This window comes from Lepidochelys olivacea (genome assembly GCF_965140295.1).
Source record: "Lepidochelys olivacea isolate rLepOli2 genome assembly, chromosome: 6".
In the NCBI taxonomy this organism is placed as follows: Eukaryota; Metazoa; Chordata; order Testudines; family Cheloniidae; genus Lepidochelys; species Lepidochelys olivacea.
Genome location: NC_140416.1, coordinates 36,871,698 through 36,894,000, shown reverse-complemented (window position 1 = coordinate 36,894,000; position 22,303 = coordinate 36,871,698). Strand labels below are relative to the sequence as shown.

At 41.6% G+C, this 22,303-nt stretch overlaps 1 protein-coding gene across 3 annotated transcripts in view; it reads left to right on the top strand.

Annotated features, from left to right (window-relative positions):
- Positions 1-22,303, top strand: part of QSER1 (glutamine and serine rich 1) — an 85,333-nt gene that overhangs the window by 17,695 nt on the left and 45,335 nt on the right. For 2 of the 3 annotated variants that reach the window (XM_084631096.1, XM_084631098.1), the window contains exons 2-3: positions 12,443-12,555; positions 13,396-13,557. The exons of the other annotated variant lie outside the window; for it this stretch is intronic. In XM_084631096.1, coding sequence (XP_084487222.1) covers positions 12,443-12,555; positions 13,396-13,557 — 275 coding nt within the window. The remainder of the gene's footprint in view (positions 1-12,442; positions 12,556-13,395; positions 13,558-22,303) is intronic. 3 annotated transcript variants of the gene reach the window in all.

The window sequence follows — 22,303 nt, the reverse complement described above, 5'->3', positions numbered from 1 at the left end:
GGAGCAGTTGCAAAAATGGGAAGAGGTGAAAGGAAGTTACTTTGAAGCTTTCTGTTCTTTTCCAGCAGCGAGGATGGGAAGGGAAAGAGACTGGAAATTCTCCCCTTGCAGTGGTTGGTGATTCATAGATTTATAGATACTAAAGTCAGAAGGGACCATTATGATCATCTAGTCTGACCTTCTGCACAAGACAGGCCACAGAATCTCACCCACCCACTCCTGCGAAAAATCTCTCACCCATGTCTGAGCTATTGAAGTTCTCAAATTGTGGTTTAAAGACTTCAAGGAGCAGAGAATCCTCCAGCAAGTGACCCGTGCCCCATGCTACAGAGGAAGGCGAAAAACCTCCAGGGCCTCTTCCAATCTGCCCTGGAGGAAAATTCCTTTCCGACCCCGAATATGGCGATCAGCTGAACCCTGAGCATGTGGGCAAGATTCACCAGCCAGATACCCAGGAAAGAATTTTCTGTAGTAACTGAGATCCCACCCCATCTAACATCCCATCATAGGCCATTAGGCGTATTTACCATGAATATTTAAAGATCTGGAGTACTGTGTCCAGTTTTGGGCCCCACACTACAAGAAGGATGTGGATAAATTGGAGAGAGTCCAGCGAAGGGCAACAAAAATGATTAGGGGTCTGGAACACATGACTTATGAGGAGAGGCTGAGGGAACTGGGATTGTTTAGTCTGCAGAAGAGAAGAATGAGGGGGGATTTGATAGCTGCTTTCAACTACCTGAGAGGTGGTTCCAGAGAGGATGGTTCTAGACTATTCTCAGTGGTAGAAGAGGACAGGACAAGGAGTAATGGTCTCAAGTTGCAGTGGGGGAGGTTTAGGTTGGATATTAGGAAAAACTTTTTCACTAAGAGGGTGGTGAAACACTGGAATGCGTTGCCTAGGGAGGCGGTGGAATCTCCTTCCTTAGAAGTTTTTAAGGTCAGGCTTGACAAAGCCCTGGCTGGGATGATTTAATTGGGGATTGGTCCTGCTTTTGAGCAGGGGATTGGACTAGATGACCTCCTGAGGTCCCTTCCAACCCTGATATTTTATGATTCTATGATCAATTAATTACTATGGTTTGGAAGAGGGAGATACACTGTAACTTAACTATTTTTTTAAATAAACTGTGACCTTTATTTACAAAATAAAAGCAAACTAGATTTGTGCCCTTGTTTGTTAATTAATTATGTATAAAAAGAGCCTGACAACCACCTTCTTCCCAACATCCCAGCCAACTAAAATAATGCTTATTTTTTAACCTGAAAATATCAGGAGTGTGAAGTCTTCTTTTGCCTGTTTTTGTTTGTTTACCTTGAAGATTGATAACTTTAGAAGATTTCTCAGCCCCAACTGAAGAGGTCTGGATGTTCGTTAAATAGGATTTAATGAAACTAGAATTTTAATCTTGAATAAAAGTGACTTCTTCTCTTTCAGTTAATAAATTTTCAGTGTTTCTCTGATGTTATAATCGCACCACTTTTCCAGTTGCACCCTGTGTAGATAGTCCTGAATTTTAGAGCTGATTGAAAAACAGCTACAAAAATTGTGGAAAATGTGTTCCTTTTTTTCTATTGAATTTTGGAAAATTTTGACCAGCTTTACTGAATTTTGAATGTGTGTGTTTAACAACAACAAAAAAACATTCAGACTGTTTTTATACATCAAAAAGAAGCCAAGAAGGTCAAAAGTTCAAACTCACCTTTTGAGATCACTAATATTGATGTTTAAAATCAGTCATCTAGATATAAATTATTTTCAAATATATAGTTCAAACTGTATTTGAACTAATTTCACGAAAATGGTGTTGTAATTCTTTGCTATTAAGAACTCTGTAGGTGGTTTTTTATCTTAAGCAGACAAGCCAGCACTTGCATTCAAGTATTAAAATACTTAGTAGCTGTAAGAAAACCTTATGCCTTCAGTTAGCATGCACTTTTTTTTAAAGTCAAAGAATTCAGCCATAAGAAAAAGAAAATTAAAGGAAGACTGTTTCCTTTTAGCTTTGAAAGTGTTGTTTTGCTTTTTAAAATATAGAATATATTCACTATAAAACAAAACAAACCCTCATAAATTATGGAATTTGGCTCTGTATTCAGCCAATCCATGCATATGTAGATCAGCTGTACCACAAAACCTCTTTTTATTGGAGGTTCACATCTGAGTGATTGAAAGCTAGGAAATGGTGAAGATTTCACAATAATGTCTTGAGCGGTGTTCCATCCAACTCACAGGCATCTCAAACATGCTCTCCATAGGTGTGCAGGATAATTGAAAGTGGGAACTATTTGAGATTATAACAGGAGATGGTGAGATACACAAAGACATCTTTTAAAAATCGGAAGTCAGATCCTACTGAGGAAAATAAATGTAATGCCGATTTTTCAAAAAGGTTCTTAAGGCAATCCTGGCAATTACAAACTGGTAAGCCTAAGTTCAGGACCAGGCAAATTGGTTGAAACTATAGTAAAGAACAACATTATCAGACACATTGATGGACAAGATATGTCAGGGAAGAGTCAACACAGCTTTTATGAAGGAAAATTATGCCTCATCAATCTATTAGAATTCTTTGAGGGTGTCAGCAAGCACACAGATAATGGTGATCCAGTGGATATAATGTACTTGGACTTTTGACAGGGTCCCTCACCAAAGGCTCTTAAGCAAAGTAAGCAGTTATGGGATAAGAGGGAAGGTCCTCTCATGGATCTGTAGCTGGCTAAAAGATAGGAAACAAAGGCTAGGAATAAATGGTCAGTTTTCACAGTGGAGAGAGGTAACTAGTGGGTTCCCCAAGGATCTGTACTGGGACCAGTGCTGTTCAACATATTCATAAATGCTCTGAAAAAAGTTTGTAGAGAATACAAAATGAAACAAGATAGTTGAAGTCCAAAGCTGACTGTAAAGAGTTACAAAGGGAACTCAATAAAGGCAGTGACTGGCAACAAAATGGCAGATGAAATTCAGGGTTGAAAAGTTCAAAGAAATACACCTTGGAAAACATAATCCCAACTATACATACAAAATGATGGGGTCTAAATTAGCTGTTACCATTCAAGAAAAAGGTCTTGGAATCTTTGTGGATAGTTCTCTGAAAACATCTGCTCAATGTGCAGTAGCAGTCCAAAAAAAAAAAAAAATTGAAAAAGATAAAGCGAAGGGCAACAGAAATGATTAGGGGTATGGAACAGCTTCCATATGAGGTGAGATTAAGACGACTGGGACTGTTCAATTTAGAAGAGAGACAACTAAGTGCAGGATTTGATACAGGTCTATAGAATCTTGAATGGAGTGGAGAAAGTGAATAAGGAAGTGTTATTTATAGTTCACATAACACAAGAACCAGGAGTCACCCAATTAAATTAATAGGCAAAATATTTAAAATAAGCAATAAGTAGTTCTTCACTCAACACGTAGTCAACGTGTGGAACTTGTTGTCAGGGGATGGTATGAATTCCAAAAATATAACTGGGTTTAAAAAAATAATTGGGTTCATGGAGGATGGGTCCATTGATGCCTATTAGCCAAGATGGTCAGGGATGCAACCCCATAGTTTGAGGGTCCCTAAACCTGTGACTGCCAGAATCTGGGACTGAACTGCAGAGGATGAATCACTCACTAATCGCCCTGTTTTGTTCATGCCCTCTGGAGCATCTGGCTACTGTTAGCAGGCAGGATACTGAGCTAGATGGACCATTGCCTGACCCAGATAAATTAAAATTCAGTAACACTAAAATCAGTACCCAGAGTATAGCAGATGATGCTGAATTGCGTTACTGTTGCAGTAAACCTTTCAAGTTCATACTAGTTAAATAGCCATGTGATCTTCCTTCTGTCCTAAGCTCCATCTATGTTATGTTTGAGTAATATGCTCAGGGACACTGAATAAACACAGGTTATAGATAAGGATAGATGATATTATTAATATATTTTCATTCTGGGCATTAAATATCAATAGTTAATACAAATGAGCTGAATTTATATGCATAGAGATTAATATAAAGGCAGATATATTGGCTAAAGAAAAATGAGTTGTAAAGTACACCTCAATTTACAAATAACTTACTTACATATCTGCTATAATTTAGAGAGAACAGTATTTCTAATTAGATTAGTCAGAATCAAATTTCTCAATATTTTTCCTAGAGATTGAGAGGCTTTAGTGACTTTTGTTAGCAGTCTTGCACCTAATTGTTGTCCAGAAGAGATCCTATTCTAGAATGCCTTCCTTTTTCAGGGAAGAGGAGAGAGGTATCTGTAATCCAGGGACCCCCTGGTGCCAACTGGAAAAGGACCTGAGGGTACATAAAGTTTTATAGGGATCCCCGGATCAGATATATGCATAATATGTCACTGAAGGATGACTTGAGATCTCAACTGAGAGCCAGTAGCCCACTAGTCGTCATAATCATTGCAAAATGTAGCTATTCTAAAAATTATGTTCTTAAGACTTTGAAGTTTAGGCAGGTTACCAGGTGGTGATACATCTCAAAAATGTTCCTTTACGACAGGAGGTAACAAGCACCTATCTCCCTGTCTGGCCATTTGTGCATTGTTTATTGTATGCCTAGCTGCATACTAAGCCAGGTGCAAACTAAGAGATCATGAAATCTACAGGAAAGGAAATCTGCAGAATGAAATAAACAACAGGTGGTGTCCTGTTTATGAATAAAAACTAAGGATTCTTATGATATATCTTGGAGTGCAAAGGAACACACTGAGTCCTTCACGTAGGAGGCAAGCTGACAGTGAGCTTGTCTCATGAAAGGAGGATCACAGCCAAGGCTGACTGTAAAGAGCTGCAAGGATTTGTGGTGAGCAATACTCTAAAACAGTGGTTTGCAAACTGCAGGTCACGACCCAGTAGTGGGTTGCGGAATGGAAGGCACTGGGTCGCGGCGGCCCTGGTCAGCACCACTGGCCAGGTCTTTAAAAGTCCCATTGGTGTTGCTGCCCAGCTAAGGCAGGCTAGTTCCTACCTGTTCTGACACCGTGCTGTGACCCGGAAGCGACTAGCAGCAGGTCCAACTCCTGGGGGGGCGGCGGGGGGGCACTAGGCTCTGCGCACTGCCCCACCCTGAGCACCAGCTCCACACTCCTATTGACTGGGAACCAGCCAATGGGAGCTGGGGGGAAGGGAGGGTGTCTGTGCCTGCGGACGAGAGCCATGCGGAGCCGGATCTGCTGTTGGCTGTTTCTGGAGCGCAGCACGGTCCGCAGTGCCAGGGCAGGCAGGAAGCCTGCCCTAGCACCCCTGCTGCGCTGCTGACCAGGGGCTCCCCGAGGTAAGCCCATGCCTCAGCCCTGCTCCTCAATCCCCTGCCTGAGCCCCTCCCAAACCTAGAGTCCTTTCCTGCACCCCAAACCCCTCATCCCCGGCCCCACCCCAGGGCCTGCATCCCAGCCCAGAGCCCTGACCCACCTCCCACACCCCTGCACCAGCCTAGGCCCCCTCACATGCCCTCAACCACTCATTCCCAGCCCCACCCTGCAATCCTCACCCCTGCACCCTAATCCTTTGCCCCAGCCCTGAGCCCCTCCCACACCCCAAACTCCTCATCCCCAGCTCCGTTGCGTCATGGACATTAACAATTTTCTTCAACTGGGTCACCAGAAAAAAAGTTTGAAAACCACTGCTCTAAAAGATATGAGAGTATCTTGTTAATTAGGTGTCAGCTCTAGAATGCCTACTTTGATTTTATTTTATATGTACCCATTTGTCCCTGATATTTCTGTTTGCTATAACTTGAATCTCTGTGCTTTGTTAAATAAACTTATATTTGATTTCACAATAAACATATCTGCATGCTGTGTGTTACCTGGAGCAGTGATCTGAGGTGGAACTGGTAAGCTGGGTGTACTGTTCCATTGGAAGCAGTGAATCTATTAATACTGCAAGCGTCGAGTGGACCAGAGACTGGATGCTTAGAGGACTTGGAGGTTGGAGTGTGCCAATTGTTATTCTGTAGAGTCACAGCAGGGCCTGGGAGGCCCAAAGGGGAGTGCTTGTTTTGCCTGGAGTGGATGCAGTTGGGGAGCTGTCCCCTGGAGGCCCAGACAGAGCTTCCTCAAGTAAAGGGCAAGTGGTAGCGAGGTGCCTCACAGCCCTGGGGAAGAATCACCGCCCTCCTTTTCTGCCCATTGAAATCCTTTTTTAGAGTAATGATAATTTTTGCTTTCCTGCCTGTCTAGCTGCTGATATGATTATGTTTCTCTGTTTCAGTGACTTTAAATTAATGGCTTTTGTGTGCATTTATTCATGGTACTTGAATAGCGATCTTGCAATGCATCAGGCCTCTTCAATGAACTATTCCTGCTTTCAGTAAGTCAGGAATCAGCTGCTCAAGAAATGAGGTCAAATCACCTCCTTCATCTCTCCCTGGGGGTCAAACCATTTTTTTTCCTTTGATTTGATTCTTCTGGAGTTCAAGCCTATTAGTCAGAGACCTTTGTCACTTTTTGTAGACATGCATGGAGCCTGGGAAAAAAATAAAATCAATTTTCTGCTTGTGTGTCTGAATAGAGGCATCAGCATTAGAAGTTTTAGTCTTAGTGGGGTCTACAAGAGTTTCCAGTGTTGTTACCTAGGCTGATAGTATACAATTTCCCATCTCGAGCAGCTTGTGCAATATTAGGACTTAGAAAATTTCCATTGATCTAAAGGATCTAATTTTTCCATCAACAGGAGTTGGAACTGTTGCTGCTTCAGAGCAAGGTGGCAGGTTCATTGGACCCACAAAAGGCTCTTTTGCTTTCTAAAAGTTCTGAAAGCTGCTTTTTAAATCTTAGCTTGCCTAAAGTTCAATCTGTAGTTCAATCACTTAACTTTTTGATGAGGTTTGCTCAAGAATTGCTAAATTCCCTGGATGTTGAAAGAACAGTAGGTAGCTAATCAAAACTATCCTCTCTCCATTTGCTAGCACCCTTTAACACCCTTTAAAGGTAATCTCTAAACGCTTGTCAAAAATAAAATATTAAAATATTTTTTGCTTGTGAATTCTTTGCTGCATGAACTGTAAGAAAGTAGCATTTCTTGGGGGAAAATGCTATAGTCTGAAAAGCAGTACTGAGAAAAGCTCCATGTCTAGACAATGTTTATTGCAACAAAATCATGTTGTCTTGTAAGCATAAAGTCCCCTGCACTTTCTCCTGAAATTAGGAGACATACAAAATCTGCCACAAAAACGAAGAGACTGCGGGAAACTCTGGAGTGGCAGCTAGTGTGATTAATTTGCTGGCTTTTACCTCTGCAGACTAAATTCATTCAAGACATAGATATAATAGATTGATGAGTGCTATGAGTACTTGATGAGTGCTATAGAAATCCCTTTAAATAAATCAAAAACACTAGTATTTAAATTGCATCTAAAAATTTTCTTGTAAATTAGGCTAATCCTTTCAATTTGGGATAGTTAGCATTCTTGATGCAAAAGAAGCTCAGTAACACAACAGCATGATGGGTTGTTGTACATCAGGATTGAGGTGTGTTAGTAGAGATAAAAGTAAATACATGAATTTCACTTACAGTAGTGCTGAAGAGTTTATTGTAAAAAGTTAATAATAGTACTTGATATGAAGTCTCTGGAAAGGGATTAATTTAAAATAGTTTCTTTTCTTTTTGTTTGGTTTCTCCTTTTTTCTTTTGATTCTGTATAGATATTTAAAAAAATATCAGAATTGTTACCCTACACAGAGATGTTGCTGTCCTCTTTTTAAAAAAAACAGAACAAAAAACCCTCCCGCAGCCCCTTCAACCACTTCACTGTGTGGTATTAAATTCCTTACAATAGAAATGAGAAAGTCACCATGGCTTACTTAAATTGAGTGTTAAATATTTTTGGAACATTAAATAGCAATTGAGGCTAAGAAATACAAGTCATGAGATATTATTAGAGGTGTTTATAACTACTAATATCAATTAAAATTAGCTAATATAGAAGCTGGCGTATGAAGGACTGTTCAACAAAAGTGAGAACTTTTCTGAAATTGTTTAAAATAAGCGATCAAACTGACTATACAATGGACTAGATGTCCATGGCATTCTCATTCAAACGTGATGTTTATAATTTTGCTTTGTATATTAAATACATTAAGCATTCATGTGCTTAAAATGTATTTCATAAAGATACCTCAGGCCATAATCTTATTTCAGATTGTTCATGCTTGCATTCAGGCACAGCACATGAATTATATGATCTGCAGGGATATGTGTGGTTTTCTGAGATAAGAATCTACACTGTTAACAATTTAGTGCACAATAATTGCTAGCTAATTGTTTTTATTAAATACGATATTTGTGTTGAAAGACAAATTCATTTTTAAGATTGAGGCTGCATTAACTCCTGACATGGGTGATTAAGAAAGCATAACAGAAATGCTAGATTCTTCAAATATTTTCCATGACATAAATATGAAACTTTAATTATTCATTATTGTTAGAATTTTGACATTCTGATGATAAACAAAGCATTTTAGATAGTGGATATACTTGAGATAATGGTATAAGTTCTGCTGTGTTCTTTGTTATGAAGTGTGCCATTTTGGGATAGCTTGTCATTATACCTCCTGTTCAAGTAGTTTTTGTCATTCAGAGACTTCCACCTCACCAAACTAACTTAAGAGGTTGTCTTGCTGTGTATGGATGTAATGTTACATTTCCATTACAAAAAAGGAAGGGTGGATAAGAGAAGCAATTACTTTTTCTAAAAACAGTCTGCACCAAAGGACCAGAATAACCAAATATTGTTTAACTCTTCAAAATATTCCAACAGACCACTTTGAACAGAAAGTCACCCATTATGCAAATGTGGATTTTTCACAGTGTGGGAGGAATTGTCTGTTGTGTAGGGAAAATATTTGAGGCAGTATGCCCCACAACCTTTCCAGTGCTTGCAATGCTTCTAGTGCACTAGGTCAAAACACATTGCAGATTCAGGACATAAAATTTCTAAAAAGCAAACCTTGTGGGAAACCGCCTATGATTGGCTCTTACCCGCATTTTGGGGAAAGGCAGCCAATCATGGATACAGCAAGAAGGAGGCAGAGCTCTCCTCCCTCTCCACTCAGCAATGTGACATTATTCTTCCAAGAGGCAAGGGGAAAAGAGGGAACAGAAAGAGCACAGCAGTTCAAGGCAGCTCCTCTACCTCCTTCCCTTTCTCTTCTGTGAGCAACAGGTCAGTCTGCTCTCTGCTCCTCCTCCTTCCCTTCTCCCTGGCCTGAGACAAGGAAGAGGGGACCCCACTGCAGCCTCCCCCAAGCCTGGGATAGGGGCTGAAGAATCGTAGGAGGAGCAGAGGTGATGTTTTGGGGGGGCAGAATTGATGGGGTTAGGTGGAGTGCAACAGTGGTTGGGTCAGAATTCATGGGGGGCTTGAGGAAGCAGGATTGATTTGGGGATGGAATTAATGCCTGTCAGGGAGATGGGCAAATGTGGGAGTTGATCTTCGAAACCCCCACTTTTGTCAGACCATATTAAACATTGTGCCTGAGGCCTCCCTTAGAAGGTTGTCTGCCATGCAGTGAGGGTCCGTTTGTCCCAGAGAATTTCTGCAAAACCAAGCATACTCCTGCTTCTTGTAAATGCTTATAGAAGGAAAAACAAGATATTCTGCCTTAGAAGTAATTTATTTAGTGAGAATTTATAGCTAAACTTTCAAAAACAAGGAACAGAATCAATTATATGTTTCTATGGATGTTACTGAAAATTGTACTCACTGTAACCAAAGTTGAAAATTTCTTCTAGATCAGATCTCCCAAGGTTAGAATTTGTATCACTGAATATAATTCTTGCTAATAATACTTGTATAACTTGAATTGATGATCTGTTTAGAATTGTACTTTCCATTACAATCCAGTCTTGATATATAAATTTAAAAGTTAAACATATGTGACTGACTGTGTGTGTATTATCAAATTCTCTGTTGGGCTGGAAATATAACAGTTTTTACAATGAGAGAACAGAAAATAACTTCACCCATAATGAAATACAGTTATGTCTGCCAACTAATCTTAACAAGGATACAAATCAGTAAAAATGTCTTGTGTCACAGAGCACAAGAGCCAAACTCAAGTGATTTGTTAATATTGTCACAACTAAAGATGCAGCTATAAAGAGGTAGTCTCAAATAGTTTTTTCGACTTTAATACTTTTTCCTTCATAATTTATAATAAGCTGCCAGAGTGGAATCCTATATATCACCAAAAGAAATATTGCCAAACTGGTAGGACAGAGCATTTGATGTATGCTTACCACTGAACAATATGAAGAAATTTGCACAGTGCTCAACAGTCTGAATTGGTGCCAAACTGAGCATTGGTGATTAGGGGAAAATAATTATCCTCTGCACATAGGTGATGATGTGCTATGTAGTGAGACCAAATGATGTGCACAGTAGCCATTTTTAGGATTTTCATTTACTCTTTTTGTATGCATTGTTTTTGTAGCTGTGTTGGTCCCAGGATATTAATAAAACAATTTGGGCGAGGTAATATCTGTTACTGGACCAGCTTCTGTTGGTGAGAGAGACAGAGTTTTGAGCTTACACAGCACAGAGCTCTTCTTCAGGTCTGGGAAATGTATTTAGAGTGTCCCAGCTAAATACAAGGTGGAACAGATTGTTTAGCGTAAGTAATTAACACGCATTTCACCTTGATAGTTCCTTGAACTATGCATTAACTACTTATGCTAAACAATCTGTTCCACCTTGTATTTAGCTGTGACTCTCTGAATACATTTCCCAGACCTGAAGAGCTCTGTGTTGTGTTAGCTCAAAAGTTGGTCTCTCTCACAAACAGAAGCTGGTCCAATAAAAGATATTACTTCACCCACCCTGACTCCGTAGTTACTCTTTTTGGCAGCCTGGAATGGTGGCTACATGAGAGTGCTTAAGCACTGCATTTGGAAGAAAAACTGAGGACTGACACAATCACAAGGGCCAGCTATGACAGAAATGTGCCTGGAGATTCTAATAAAGCAATGTCCCGCACAGAAAGGTGCTCAGTGCCTCATGTTGTGTAGTGGGCGCAGTGTTCTTGCTGGTCCACCAAATCTACACTGTTTGCTCTTGTCAGCTCTGCAAGCTTTGTTCCTTTGTTTTCACTAGAGATGACAATTCTTGCAATATTTGGTGACTTTTTGAAAGTTTCCCATGATGTCATGATTGCTGGCATCAAACGCTCAGTTTTTCCCTTATACAGAGTGACTGCTTTCACATCGCAGGGGATAGCAGAGGGTTAGTGGAGTCCCCTTCTCAGCAGCCTCCAGGGAGGCCTGCTTTTTTTTTTTTTTTTTTTGATGGGAGGGGGCATGAGTTTAAGATTGAATTTAATGCTTGAAATAATCAGACACACATAGGTTCAGGCAGTTGTACCCTAAAGGCTCAAAATCTAGAAGGCAAATGAAAAAGCTATAATTTATTAGCTTAAAAATAGTGATATATTTGAAAATAATCTCATGGGTTTTTTGGTTCTGACTCATGACTTTTGAATGCTTGGACCTGATCATATTGCACCATAGTCAGAAGTCCATTGATGACGCAGTGTTCCTGTTGCTCCTGCAGAACTGAGCCTCTAGAAGCTTGAAAGTAATTTCTGCCCCCTACCAATTATCTGCTTTTCTAATTGGCAAACATTAGCTTTTTTGTCCTGTGTTTCTAATGGAGCTTGATATTAATGGTGCTTTTCTTAGTTTACTGTATGCATTGGCATTATTGACATTAGCAAAGATCTAGACATAGTGTATTTTAACTGTTTGTATCACTTACGCACTTTTGCTGGCAATAAAATTGATAAAACTCCTTGATAATTCAAACGGCTTACTATAAAATGTAAACATGATCTACAATTTTTATTTAATTATATTTACTAGTGGAGGTCCAAATGGATGGGGTATTTTTGGCCATATTGCCACTCACTATTGTTGTTAGTTTCGCCTTTTTCTGTTTTATTCTAGTAAGGAACAAAACCTTTTAAATGTTCTTTCATTCTTGCTATTGTTTAGCCATTTTAACATATTTGTTAAAATAATATTCAGCTTAAACAAATGAATTTAAATTGAACAAGAAATTGATGTATTAGGGTGTAATGACTCACGTATAGATAGTGGCCCACTAATGCAGATAGTGAAGCAGTAAATTGCAAAAAGTGTATATTCACTCTTTCCCATCACTAAGCAAATATCACTTTTTTCTGAAGTTAATGCAATATAGAATTTTTGTTGTTGTTGTGAACCCAAGTTTTCATCTGGCCAGCTGGTTCATGTAGTACCAATTTTTAATTACCCTTTAATTTTTAATTACTTTTTGTCAAGTCCTTGCTCAACCACAAATATCAAGTCTTGGTGTTTTTCCTTTATACAACTTTTTGGCTTCTTGTCAGAGTTTCATCTACTTGTTTCTTTGGTTGTGTGTTTTGTTTCCCACATATAATTTCTTCCTTTAGCATAAGCTATGGAGGAGGACATCCATCACACTCGGAAACGGATCTTCTTCACAGACAGACATATGCAGCTTCTCATCAGCTTCCAGGATATGCTACCACCCACCATCCTACTGGTAAATGTCTGTTGTATGAACACTCAATTTAAATAGCTGCTCTGTTAAATACTATATGTTTAAGCTGATTAATTATATAGTCGTAGGGAGCCTGTAATGCAAGGTGTGGCAAAGGCTATTTCAAGAGTGAATTTACTATTTCAGCAATTTACTGAGCCTTCAACCATGAGTTTGTCATGAGTGTACAATGGGGAAGGTAACTAGAAAGTGCAATGCTTCATCGTCTGGCTTACTAGCTCTATGAGCTTTAAAAACAAAAAAGTCCTCTGAGTTTTTTCTTTCAGATATTGAGCATCAAATTTTCAATGACAGTCAATAAGTATCTAACTGTTAACCTATTCTACCCGTAAGAGTCGAATATTCTGTTGGTCTCCAAAGCCAGCTGCTGAAATTGTACCAACAATTTTTGTGCAAATCAGATACTTAGAAGCCTAATCCATGCAAGTCTGGACACACAATTGTTCTTACTAATTTGTGCAACCTTATGGTGTAGTATTAAAGGCTAACTAAAAATATAGCTTTAAAATGTGGTAATAGTGAATGCCTTAGAAGTAAATGATGTAACCTAACTGGTCATCACTTCATAAAAATGTGAGCCTGTGTTCTGCAATCTAGATATTAACTTGTGTTACATATGAAAGAAGAAGACTTCACAAAAAGAACAGTGGGACAAAACCTGGGGGAGTGGGAAATGCATATCAAACTTAAAACTAATAACTTTGCTTCCTACGAACAGGAAGGGTTTGTAGTCTTTGGGTAGCAATGATATCTCTGACTGTGGCTTGCTCTTAAATTTGCAATAGGAGTTCATTGGGATTTGTATATTTGTTTTTTTCCAAGGTCTTTCTGGAATATTTGATACCAGTATGCACAGTGCTGGAAGTAACACTAAAGAAACTTCAGTTATGAACTTTCTCTCTGCAATTGAGTCTCGCACTGCTCAGGCTGCTTCTTCAGGAGCTACCCTTTTACCACAATTCAGGGCTCCGTCATGGCAGACAGGTGATATTTTCTTAATTTTTAGCACGCTTGTAAATTTTTATATATGTGTGTATGTATTTAAAAGTTGAGTTTTGTTGATGTAATAAATAAGACTGAGATGAGAATTCTTTCTTAAACTCCTCTTTTCGTTATTCTTAATTTTGTGAAAGCATTTCCTCTTGAAACAAATTTTTTCATATTGGTGTTAGCCTAGTAGTGAATATTTCTTGAGAGTTGAAAAAAAAAAAAAAAGAAAGAAAGCTTCTCAGCCACTTTTGAATTTAGCAATTATGAAAAATTTGCACATCTCCCACATCCATTTTGTTTTGCACTATTATAACCCAAGCCAAGCTTCTCATTCAAATTTTTGAAATTGGCAAAACAAATACGGTCAGATCAGTGGTCCACCTAGTCTAGTATCCTATCATCTGCCCATGGCCAACCCCAGATGCATCAGAAGAAATGAACAGAACAGGGCAGATTTGAGTGATGCATTCTCTGTTGTCCATTCCCAGATTCTGGTAGTTGGAGATTGAGGGATACCCAAAGCATGGGATTACATCTGTGACCATCCTGGCTAATAGCCATTGATGGCCCTATTCTCCATGAATTTATCTAATTCTTTTTTAAACCCAGTTTATACTATTGGCCTTCACAACATCCCCTGGCAACAAGTTCCACAGGTTGACTGTGCGTTGTGTGAAGCAGTTGTTCTTTTAGTTTGTTTGATACTTGCTGACTATTAATTTCAGTGGGTGACCCACTAGTTCTTGTGTTGTGTTATGTGAAGGGACAAATAACAGTTCCCAGTTCCTTATTTACTTTCTCCATATCCCCTTTTAGTTGTCTCTTTCCAAAGCTGAACAGTCCCAGTCTTTTTAATTTCTTCTCATATGGAAGCTGTTCCATACCCCTACTCATTTGTGTTGCTTTTCTCTGTACCTTTTCCAGTTCTAATATATCTCTTTTGAGATGGGGTGCCCCAAAATTTCATGCAGTATTAAAGACATTGGCATACCATGAATTTATATAGTGACACAAAGATGATATTTTCTGTCTTATTATCTATCCCTTTCCTAATGGTTGCTGACATTTTGTTAGCTCATTTGACTGCCGCTGAACACTGAGCGGTTGTTTTCAGAGAATTCTCCATGATGACCCCCACGTCTCTTTCTTGAGTGGTAACAACTAATTTTGACCCCATCATTAGACATAGTTGGGATTATGTTTTCCAGGGTGCATTACTTTGCACTTTTCAACCCTGAATTTCATCTGCCATTTTGTTGCCAGTCACCGCCTTTAGTGAATTTCCCTTGTAACTCTTTGCAGTCAGATTTGGACTTTAACTATCTTGTGTAATTTTGTATCCTCTATCAGAGGGGTAACCATGTTAGTCTGTATCCATAAAAACAATGAGGAGTCCGGTGGCACCTTACAGACTAACAGATTTAAGGTGCCACTGGACTCCTCATTGTTTTTGTATCCTCTGCAAACTTTGCCTCCTCACCGTTTACCCCTTTTTCCAGATCATTTATGAATATGTTGATCAGCAGTGGTCTAGTACAGATCCTTGGGGGACCCACTATTTATCTCTCTCCACTGTGAAAACTGACCATTTATTCCTATCCCTTGTTTCCTATATTTTAACAGCTGCTGATCCATGAGAGGATCTTCCCTCTTATCCCATGACTGCTTATTTGGCCAAAGAATCTTTGGTGAGGGACCTTGTCCAACTATATCCACTGAATCACCCTTGACCATGTGCTTGTTGACCCCCTCAAACAATTCTAATAGGTTGGTGAGGCATGATTTCCCTTTACAAAAGCCATGTAGATGCTTCCCCACCATACTGTGTCCACCTGTGTGTCTGATAATTGTGTTCTCTACTATAGTTTCAACCAGTTTTCCTGGTAATGAAGTTAGGCTTACTGGCTTGTAATTGCTAGGATCACCTCCAGAACCTTTTTTAAAAAATGGCATTACGTTAGCTACTCTCCAGTCATCTGGTAAAGAGGCTGATTTAAGCAATAGGTTACATACCACAGTTAGTAGTTCTGCAATTTCATATTTGAGTTCCTTCAGAACTCTTGGGTGAATACCATCTGGTCCTGGTGACTTACTGTTGTTTAATTTATCACTTTGTTCCAAAACCTCGCCTACTGACACCTTAATCTGGGACAGTTCCTCAGATTTGTCACCTTAAAAAATATGGTTTCACTGTTCCTCACTAGCTCCTTCTTGTACTTAACCAACTTCTTTCCTATCCTCTTCTCTACGGTATAAGTTCCTCCTTTAATAGATTCATCCCTTAGGGATGTCTCTGCCTGAACTGTATGCTCCTCCGTAGCTTTCGGCTTTTCCCCAGCCCTTAGTTTAAAAAAATCCTCTCCAACATTTTTAGTTGTACATGGAAATCCTCATTAGGGACTATGAACAGAATAAATGTGAAAGTACTTGGTTTTGCAAAAATTTATGAACATTTGAAAATGGTTTAGTGGGAATGCAAGGATGTTATTTTCTCTAGTGAATTAAATTTAAACTTCCAGTATCTATTTGGACTTACTCACATTAACAAAAAATGTAAATCAATTAGGTTTAATCAGACTTCCTCAACTAGACCATCCACACACCCTGGCAAGTCATGTATTCTCAACCCTCTCTCCCCATACCAATTATTTTCCATAATGTTTCTACTTAAAATTCATGGATAACCTTGACTGCTTCTTCAAGTGATGGTTCCTATGTGTATTCCACATATGTGTATGAGTGCACGCCATGTGCCTGAGTCAGGAAATTCTTCAGAGCAGTGTCTGTTGGCCTGCCCATGCTCAGTAGCTCTCCTTGTGCTCCTGAGTGAGGGTATAAGAGGCAGTCCGGGTCAGTGCCTTGCTAGTTACTTGTTACTGTTCCATGGTCACTACTTCCCACCCAGAACTCAAGAAGCCTGGGAGTTTTGCCTACTGAATCATCTGATGGAGAAGGCTATGAGGCCCCTTTCCAATCTGGGACAGGGAGACTGCCCTGTACATGAGCCTTAACTGCCTGGCAGAGCCCCTGCAAGCATGTGCCTTTGAGCTGAGCCATCAATATCTAATCCCAAGGACTCTTCTTCCAGGTCTCCACATGAGTGTTGAGGGCACTCTCATGGGTGCAAGAACAGATCCCCATTGAGGACTGTCCATAAGAAACACACTTCCTCCCTGAGCCGGTCCATTGTGATTGGAACCTAAGGAACAAGCTCTGATGCAACCCCCCCAAGGTGCATAAAAAGAAAGATCCACCAGTTTTGTCCGTCACCTTGGTACCAAAACATAAGGATAGACTCTCGCTAGTTCTGTCTATGAGTGCTGGTCTGGACCCATTGTTGGTACTGCTTCATCCACCTAAAGACCATCCAGTCACTGTAGATTCACCAGATCCATCAGACTTAACTGTGGGAACCTCTTGGATACTAGGATGTATTGAGATTTATGTAACACCAGAGATTATATTCCTCCCTTTTCCAGTCTTGACTTCTTTCCATCCTGGTCCTCTGGAGGAGGAGCCTGCATTACTGTCCCAGGAGCCGTCTCACCTCCAGCCATACGGCAGGAGTGCCCTGGTACCAACAGCGCCGTTGCTACTGATGGAGCAGTTCTTGGACTTGGATGAATCTGAGGATATGACCGCACTGGTATCTCCGCAGAGGCAGTTGAACCCTGATAGACAGTTGAGTGGTTACGCTCACCATTCCCCGGTTATGACCCCGTCCCCTTCCAGGGACTGCTGGTACCAATTTCTTTGGGGTCCCCCGCAATCCATTGATTCTGCTTTCTGGCTTTATTGGGGTCCATAGGATCCTTGTGGCAAGCATCCAGGCCCCTCTCAAGAATTGTGCTTTTCCTTTCTGTCTCACCAGCCAGTTCTGTTGGTGTACAAGCAGGAAGAGGTGTAACCAGATCCGCAGGTACCGACGGGTCTGACGGGTGTCTCTTCATCATCCCCAGACAAAGTGATCACTCCTTCTTCACCTTCTCTGTTGGATGATCATTGCCGGGACCACTCTTATAGACCAGGATGTAGGCAGTCTGGTCTAGGAGTCAGCTCTAGAGGGCAGAGCAGATGCCCAGGTTGGGAAATGAAGCCTAGGGTCAGCACTAGAATCATTTGCCAATTACCAGAGCCAGGAGTCAAGCCAGAGTCAGAACCAGGAATTGAAACTGAGGGTCAGAGCCGAGGTCTGATACAAAATGCGAGAGCCAAGGATAAAGCCAGAATTGGGGTCAGAAGTCTGAGGCTGGGGTTGGAGCCAGGACTGGTAACTTATGATTGGAGGTGAGGTCTAGGGACAAGAACTGGAGGAGAGGCAAGGATCAAGCACGGAGCAGCAGCATGGTGGGAACAGGGGCGAAGGCAGGGGTGAGGCAGGAGCCAGGAACAGAGCAGGAATCAGGAACAGGTTTGGGTACAGTCCTGGCTCCAACCCTGGACTCTGACCCCGATTCTGGTTTGATCCTTAGCTCTGGCGTTTTGTATTAGACCTCAACTCTGACCCTCAGTTTCAATTCCTGGTACTGGCTTAAAGAGTGTGATTGGACCGATCAGTGGACCCAGAGAAATCTCCAGTCAGGGCTCCCATGGGTGGTGCCTTGGCTGAGGCTATAGTCCTACTAGCTTCTCAGCCTACTAAGTTTCAGCAGGCACTGGATGGAGGCCAGGGTGAAGCAGCAATCTGGGGACACCCAGGTCTGGGTTCAAGACCTGGGACATCACATCCAGGAGCTGTTGCAAAGAGTGACCAGTGATCTACAGATCCTGTTAGAGGAGATCCAGGACCCTCAACACCAATTCCTGGACATCTTGCAGCCTCAGGGACCGAGAAAGTTGCCTCTATCCATCAGTGAGGCCGTGCTAGAACTGGCTAGAGGAGTATGGCACACTCTAGCATCCTGTGTCCCTACATCGAAAAGGGCCAAGAGGCGGGTTTTTGTTCCTGCTAAATTCTTATTCTACCATCCTGCCCCCAACTTGCTGGTAGTACAGGCAGTTGCTGAAAGGGCTAGGTCCCACTATCAAAGGGCTATCTCAGCAGATAAAGGGTGTAAGAGACTGGACCTCTTGGGGAGGAAAGTCTTCTCCTCTGCAGGCCTGCAATTTCATGTCACTAACTACCAAGCATTGTTTGTGAAACAAGATTTTAACTTCTGTTCCAGGCTTGTGGACTTCGCAGACAAGATTTCCACAGAGGTTAGGGCCCAATTCCAGCATCCTTTAGATGAAGGGAAGTTAGTGGCAAAGATAGACCTCCAGCTGCAGTGGATACGGTGGACATGGCTTCCAGAAGTTTGGCCACTGGTTTAGTCGTAAGGAGGGGATTCCTGGCTACAATTGTCAGGGTTTCCTAGGGAGGTCCAAAATACTATCCAGGACCTTTGCATCCCAAACAACAGAAAGCTACCCCTATATTGCTCCAGAGGAGACATGGGTTGCATCTCCCAAAATCATGCTCTGCTTACGTCTTGGACAAATGGCCTCATAAACTCCTTTCCTCCCATTCCCCTGCTTCCACAGGTCATAGGGAAGATACGTCACCACACAGCCACCATCATTCTCTTAGCACCCCACTGGCCCGGACAGTTCTGGTTTACGGAACTTCTAAGAGTGTCTTCCCATCAACTTATCAGGATTCGGCCTTTAGACCCATAGACTTTAAGGACAGAAGGGACCATCATGATCATCTAGTCTGACCTGCACATTGCAGGCCACAAAACCTCACCCACCCACTCCTGTAATAGATCCATAACCTCTGGCCAAGTTACTGAAGTCCTCAAATTCATGATTTAAAGACTTCAAGTTACAGAGAATCCACCATTTACACTAGTTTAAAGCTGCAAGTGACCCATGATCTCCTAACCCTATATTGGGGAAAGACCAAATATCCCAATCCAGGCTCATTCCACCACGGCCTGGTTTTTGGAGGGGGTTGGAAATAGAACACTCATGTACAGTCCCTGTTCAGGTGATCCTTAATCAGAATAGAAAAGAGTCTACTAGAATCTGTTGTCAGGCCAAATTGAGATGCTTTTCATCCTGGGCACAGCTGCGCCAACATTACCCAGAAACTGTAAGGATTCCAGTTGTTCTTAGACTATTTCCTATTCTTGAAGACTTCAGTTTTCTCTATTAGTTCACTACGAGTACACCTTGCAGCAATTAGTACCTTACTTCTCTGGTGGGAGGATGCTCCACCTTTACTCACCCAGCTACAGTATGATTCATGAAAGACCTGATCAGGACCTTCCAACCAGTGCTTAAACCTACCCCTCAATAGGACCTGTCCAAGTTCACTATGGTGAATTGTACCATGGCCCACTTGTCCATGAAGTTGGCATTCTTAGAAGCTATCACCTCAGCTAGGAGGGTCAGTGAGTTCGGAGCCATCATGGCAGACCCTCCTTATACAGTGCTTCTCAAAGAAAAGGTTTCTCTTCGACTATACCCCAAGTTTCTCCCCAAGATTGTTTGAGTTCCATATCAATCAAATGATACTTGCCTGTATTTTTCCTAAAATCCCATGCTTTCCCCTGAAGACAAGAGACTTTGCTCCCTTGATGTCTGCCATGCCCTGGCATTCTACCTGCAAAGAACCAAACCCAATAGGAAATCTCCGAGGATCTTTATTGCTATAGCAGAGAGGTCACATGGGCAGGCCATATCCCCCCAGAGGATTTCTAAATGGGTCTCTGGATGCATCTTAAAGTGCTACAAGTTAGCAAACATTCCTCCCCCTGAGGGTATCACAGCTCACTCCACACAAGGCCAGGCTTCTTCCACAGCGTCTGTCAGATGTTCTGCTGCAGCACATCTGTGGAGTGGCCCCCTGGAATTCAGTTCACGCGTTAGCGATGCATTGTGCCCTAGTTTATGCCTTGGCTGCGGATGCAGCACGGGTATTGGCAGTAGTGTAAGCATCTTTGCTACCAGCTTCCTCACCTGCCTCCAGTCTGGTCTCCCTGCTTGCCCATCGTCCACATGTGGAATTCACATAGGGAGCATCACTTAAAGAGGAAGTGGAGGTCACTTGCTGTAACTGGAGGTTCTTCAAGATGTGTGAACCTTACACGCATTCCCCGACTCGCCCTCCATCTTCTCTGCTTCGGATCCGGTTGAATTTGTGGTAAGAAGAGGAACTGGAGAAGAATTGACTCGAACTGCTTCTTGTACCCTTGGTCGGGACCGTGAGGAACGCGACTGAGCTTGTGCGGGCAAACGGACGCTGCTTTGAAGAATTTCCAGACTCAGGAGCATGGCATGTATGCATATCCAAGTATGGAATATGCATAGGGGCCACACATCTTGAAGAACCTCCAGTTACAGTAAGTAGCCTCCACTTTCACAATACACTAAGTTGTGGGTTTTTTTTTTTTTTTTTAAGAGTATCTCCTAAATTTGAGTCCTAAATCCATGTTTAGGCAACTAAGTGGTTTGATTTTCAAAAGTGCTGAGCATGTGACAGCTTTGTCTGAAGCCAGTCTGACCTTTTTCTTGCTTTCACAGGTCAAAACTGAATAGCTATTCAGGCAGGTTCACATATCATGAGTAGGGTATAGAGCCGGCCACATCAGCAAAGGCAACCTGAACTAATAAGGTTGCTGCTACTGCCTTCTGCTTTTAAGAAACAGCAGCTTTGCTGAGGTGGTGCTGGTGTGGCTGGCTTGGCATGTCTCCAATGATGTAAGAGCTGTAGGAATGGCTTGAATCTGTCAAAAGGAAGAACTAAAAACAGATCCATTAGGGACCTTTATACATCTACAATTGAAACAGAAATAAATGAGTTCCTTTCTTAAATTATTGTTATTGGCTATTATTGTGCCCTTATCCTCATTTTATAGAAGGTGAGGACCAGTTTAAAAAAAAAAAAAAAAAAGTCCAGCTGCATTTAATGTTGTTTTAAATGCTAGTGTTTATGCATCAAAATAATATTTATTTATACTACTTCAGACAGGAAGAACTCATAGTTACCGCCCTGTCTGACAGATGAAAAAAAGTTGGCATATTCTAGTAATTCAGCTTCTTTGAGTGCTTGCTCATGTTGATTCCAGGTAGATGTGTGCGTACTGCGTGCACAGTCGTCAGAAGGCTTTTCCCTAGCGGTACCCGTCAGGTTGGCTGTGGAGCCCCCTGGAGTCACGCCTTCATGGCGGTGTATATAGGTCCCTACCGACCCGACACTTCCTCAGTTCCTTCTTATCGCCAGTGATGGTCGTTGGAGCTGCGTGTCTCTCTTGCCTCGGCGAGTGTTTCCCCTAGTGATCAAGCTTTTGAATATCCTGTAAATAGTTTTAGTTAGTGCTTGTCTTTAGTAGTTAATTAGTTAGATAGAAGTGGGGGGTTCCCCCTCAACCAAATTCCCTCACCTCTTGGGGTTTGGGGCATGCTGAACTTGCTGTGCCCAACTTGCCACAAGCCCATGCTAACGGGTGACCCCCATGATCCCTGCCTAAAGTGTCTGGGGGAGGCACATGAAACAGAATACTGCAAGATCTGCAAAGGGTTCCACCTGAGAACAAAGAAAGAAAGGGACTTCAGGCTCAAACAACTCCTTATGGAGGCAGCCCTCTATCCCCAGCCAGCTCCAGGCTAGCTGGACCTGGCACTGAGCATTTCCGTGCAGAGTGCTCCAGGCTCCGTTAGAGTCCTTCCTTGGTGCAGTTTCTCTAAGTATAGAGAGCGTTGGGACTGTCACTCCCCAGTGCCAAAGCCCACGGTGGCAACACAGCACCTCACA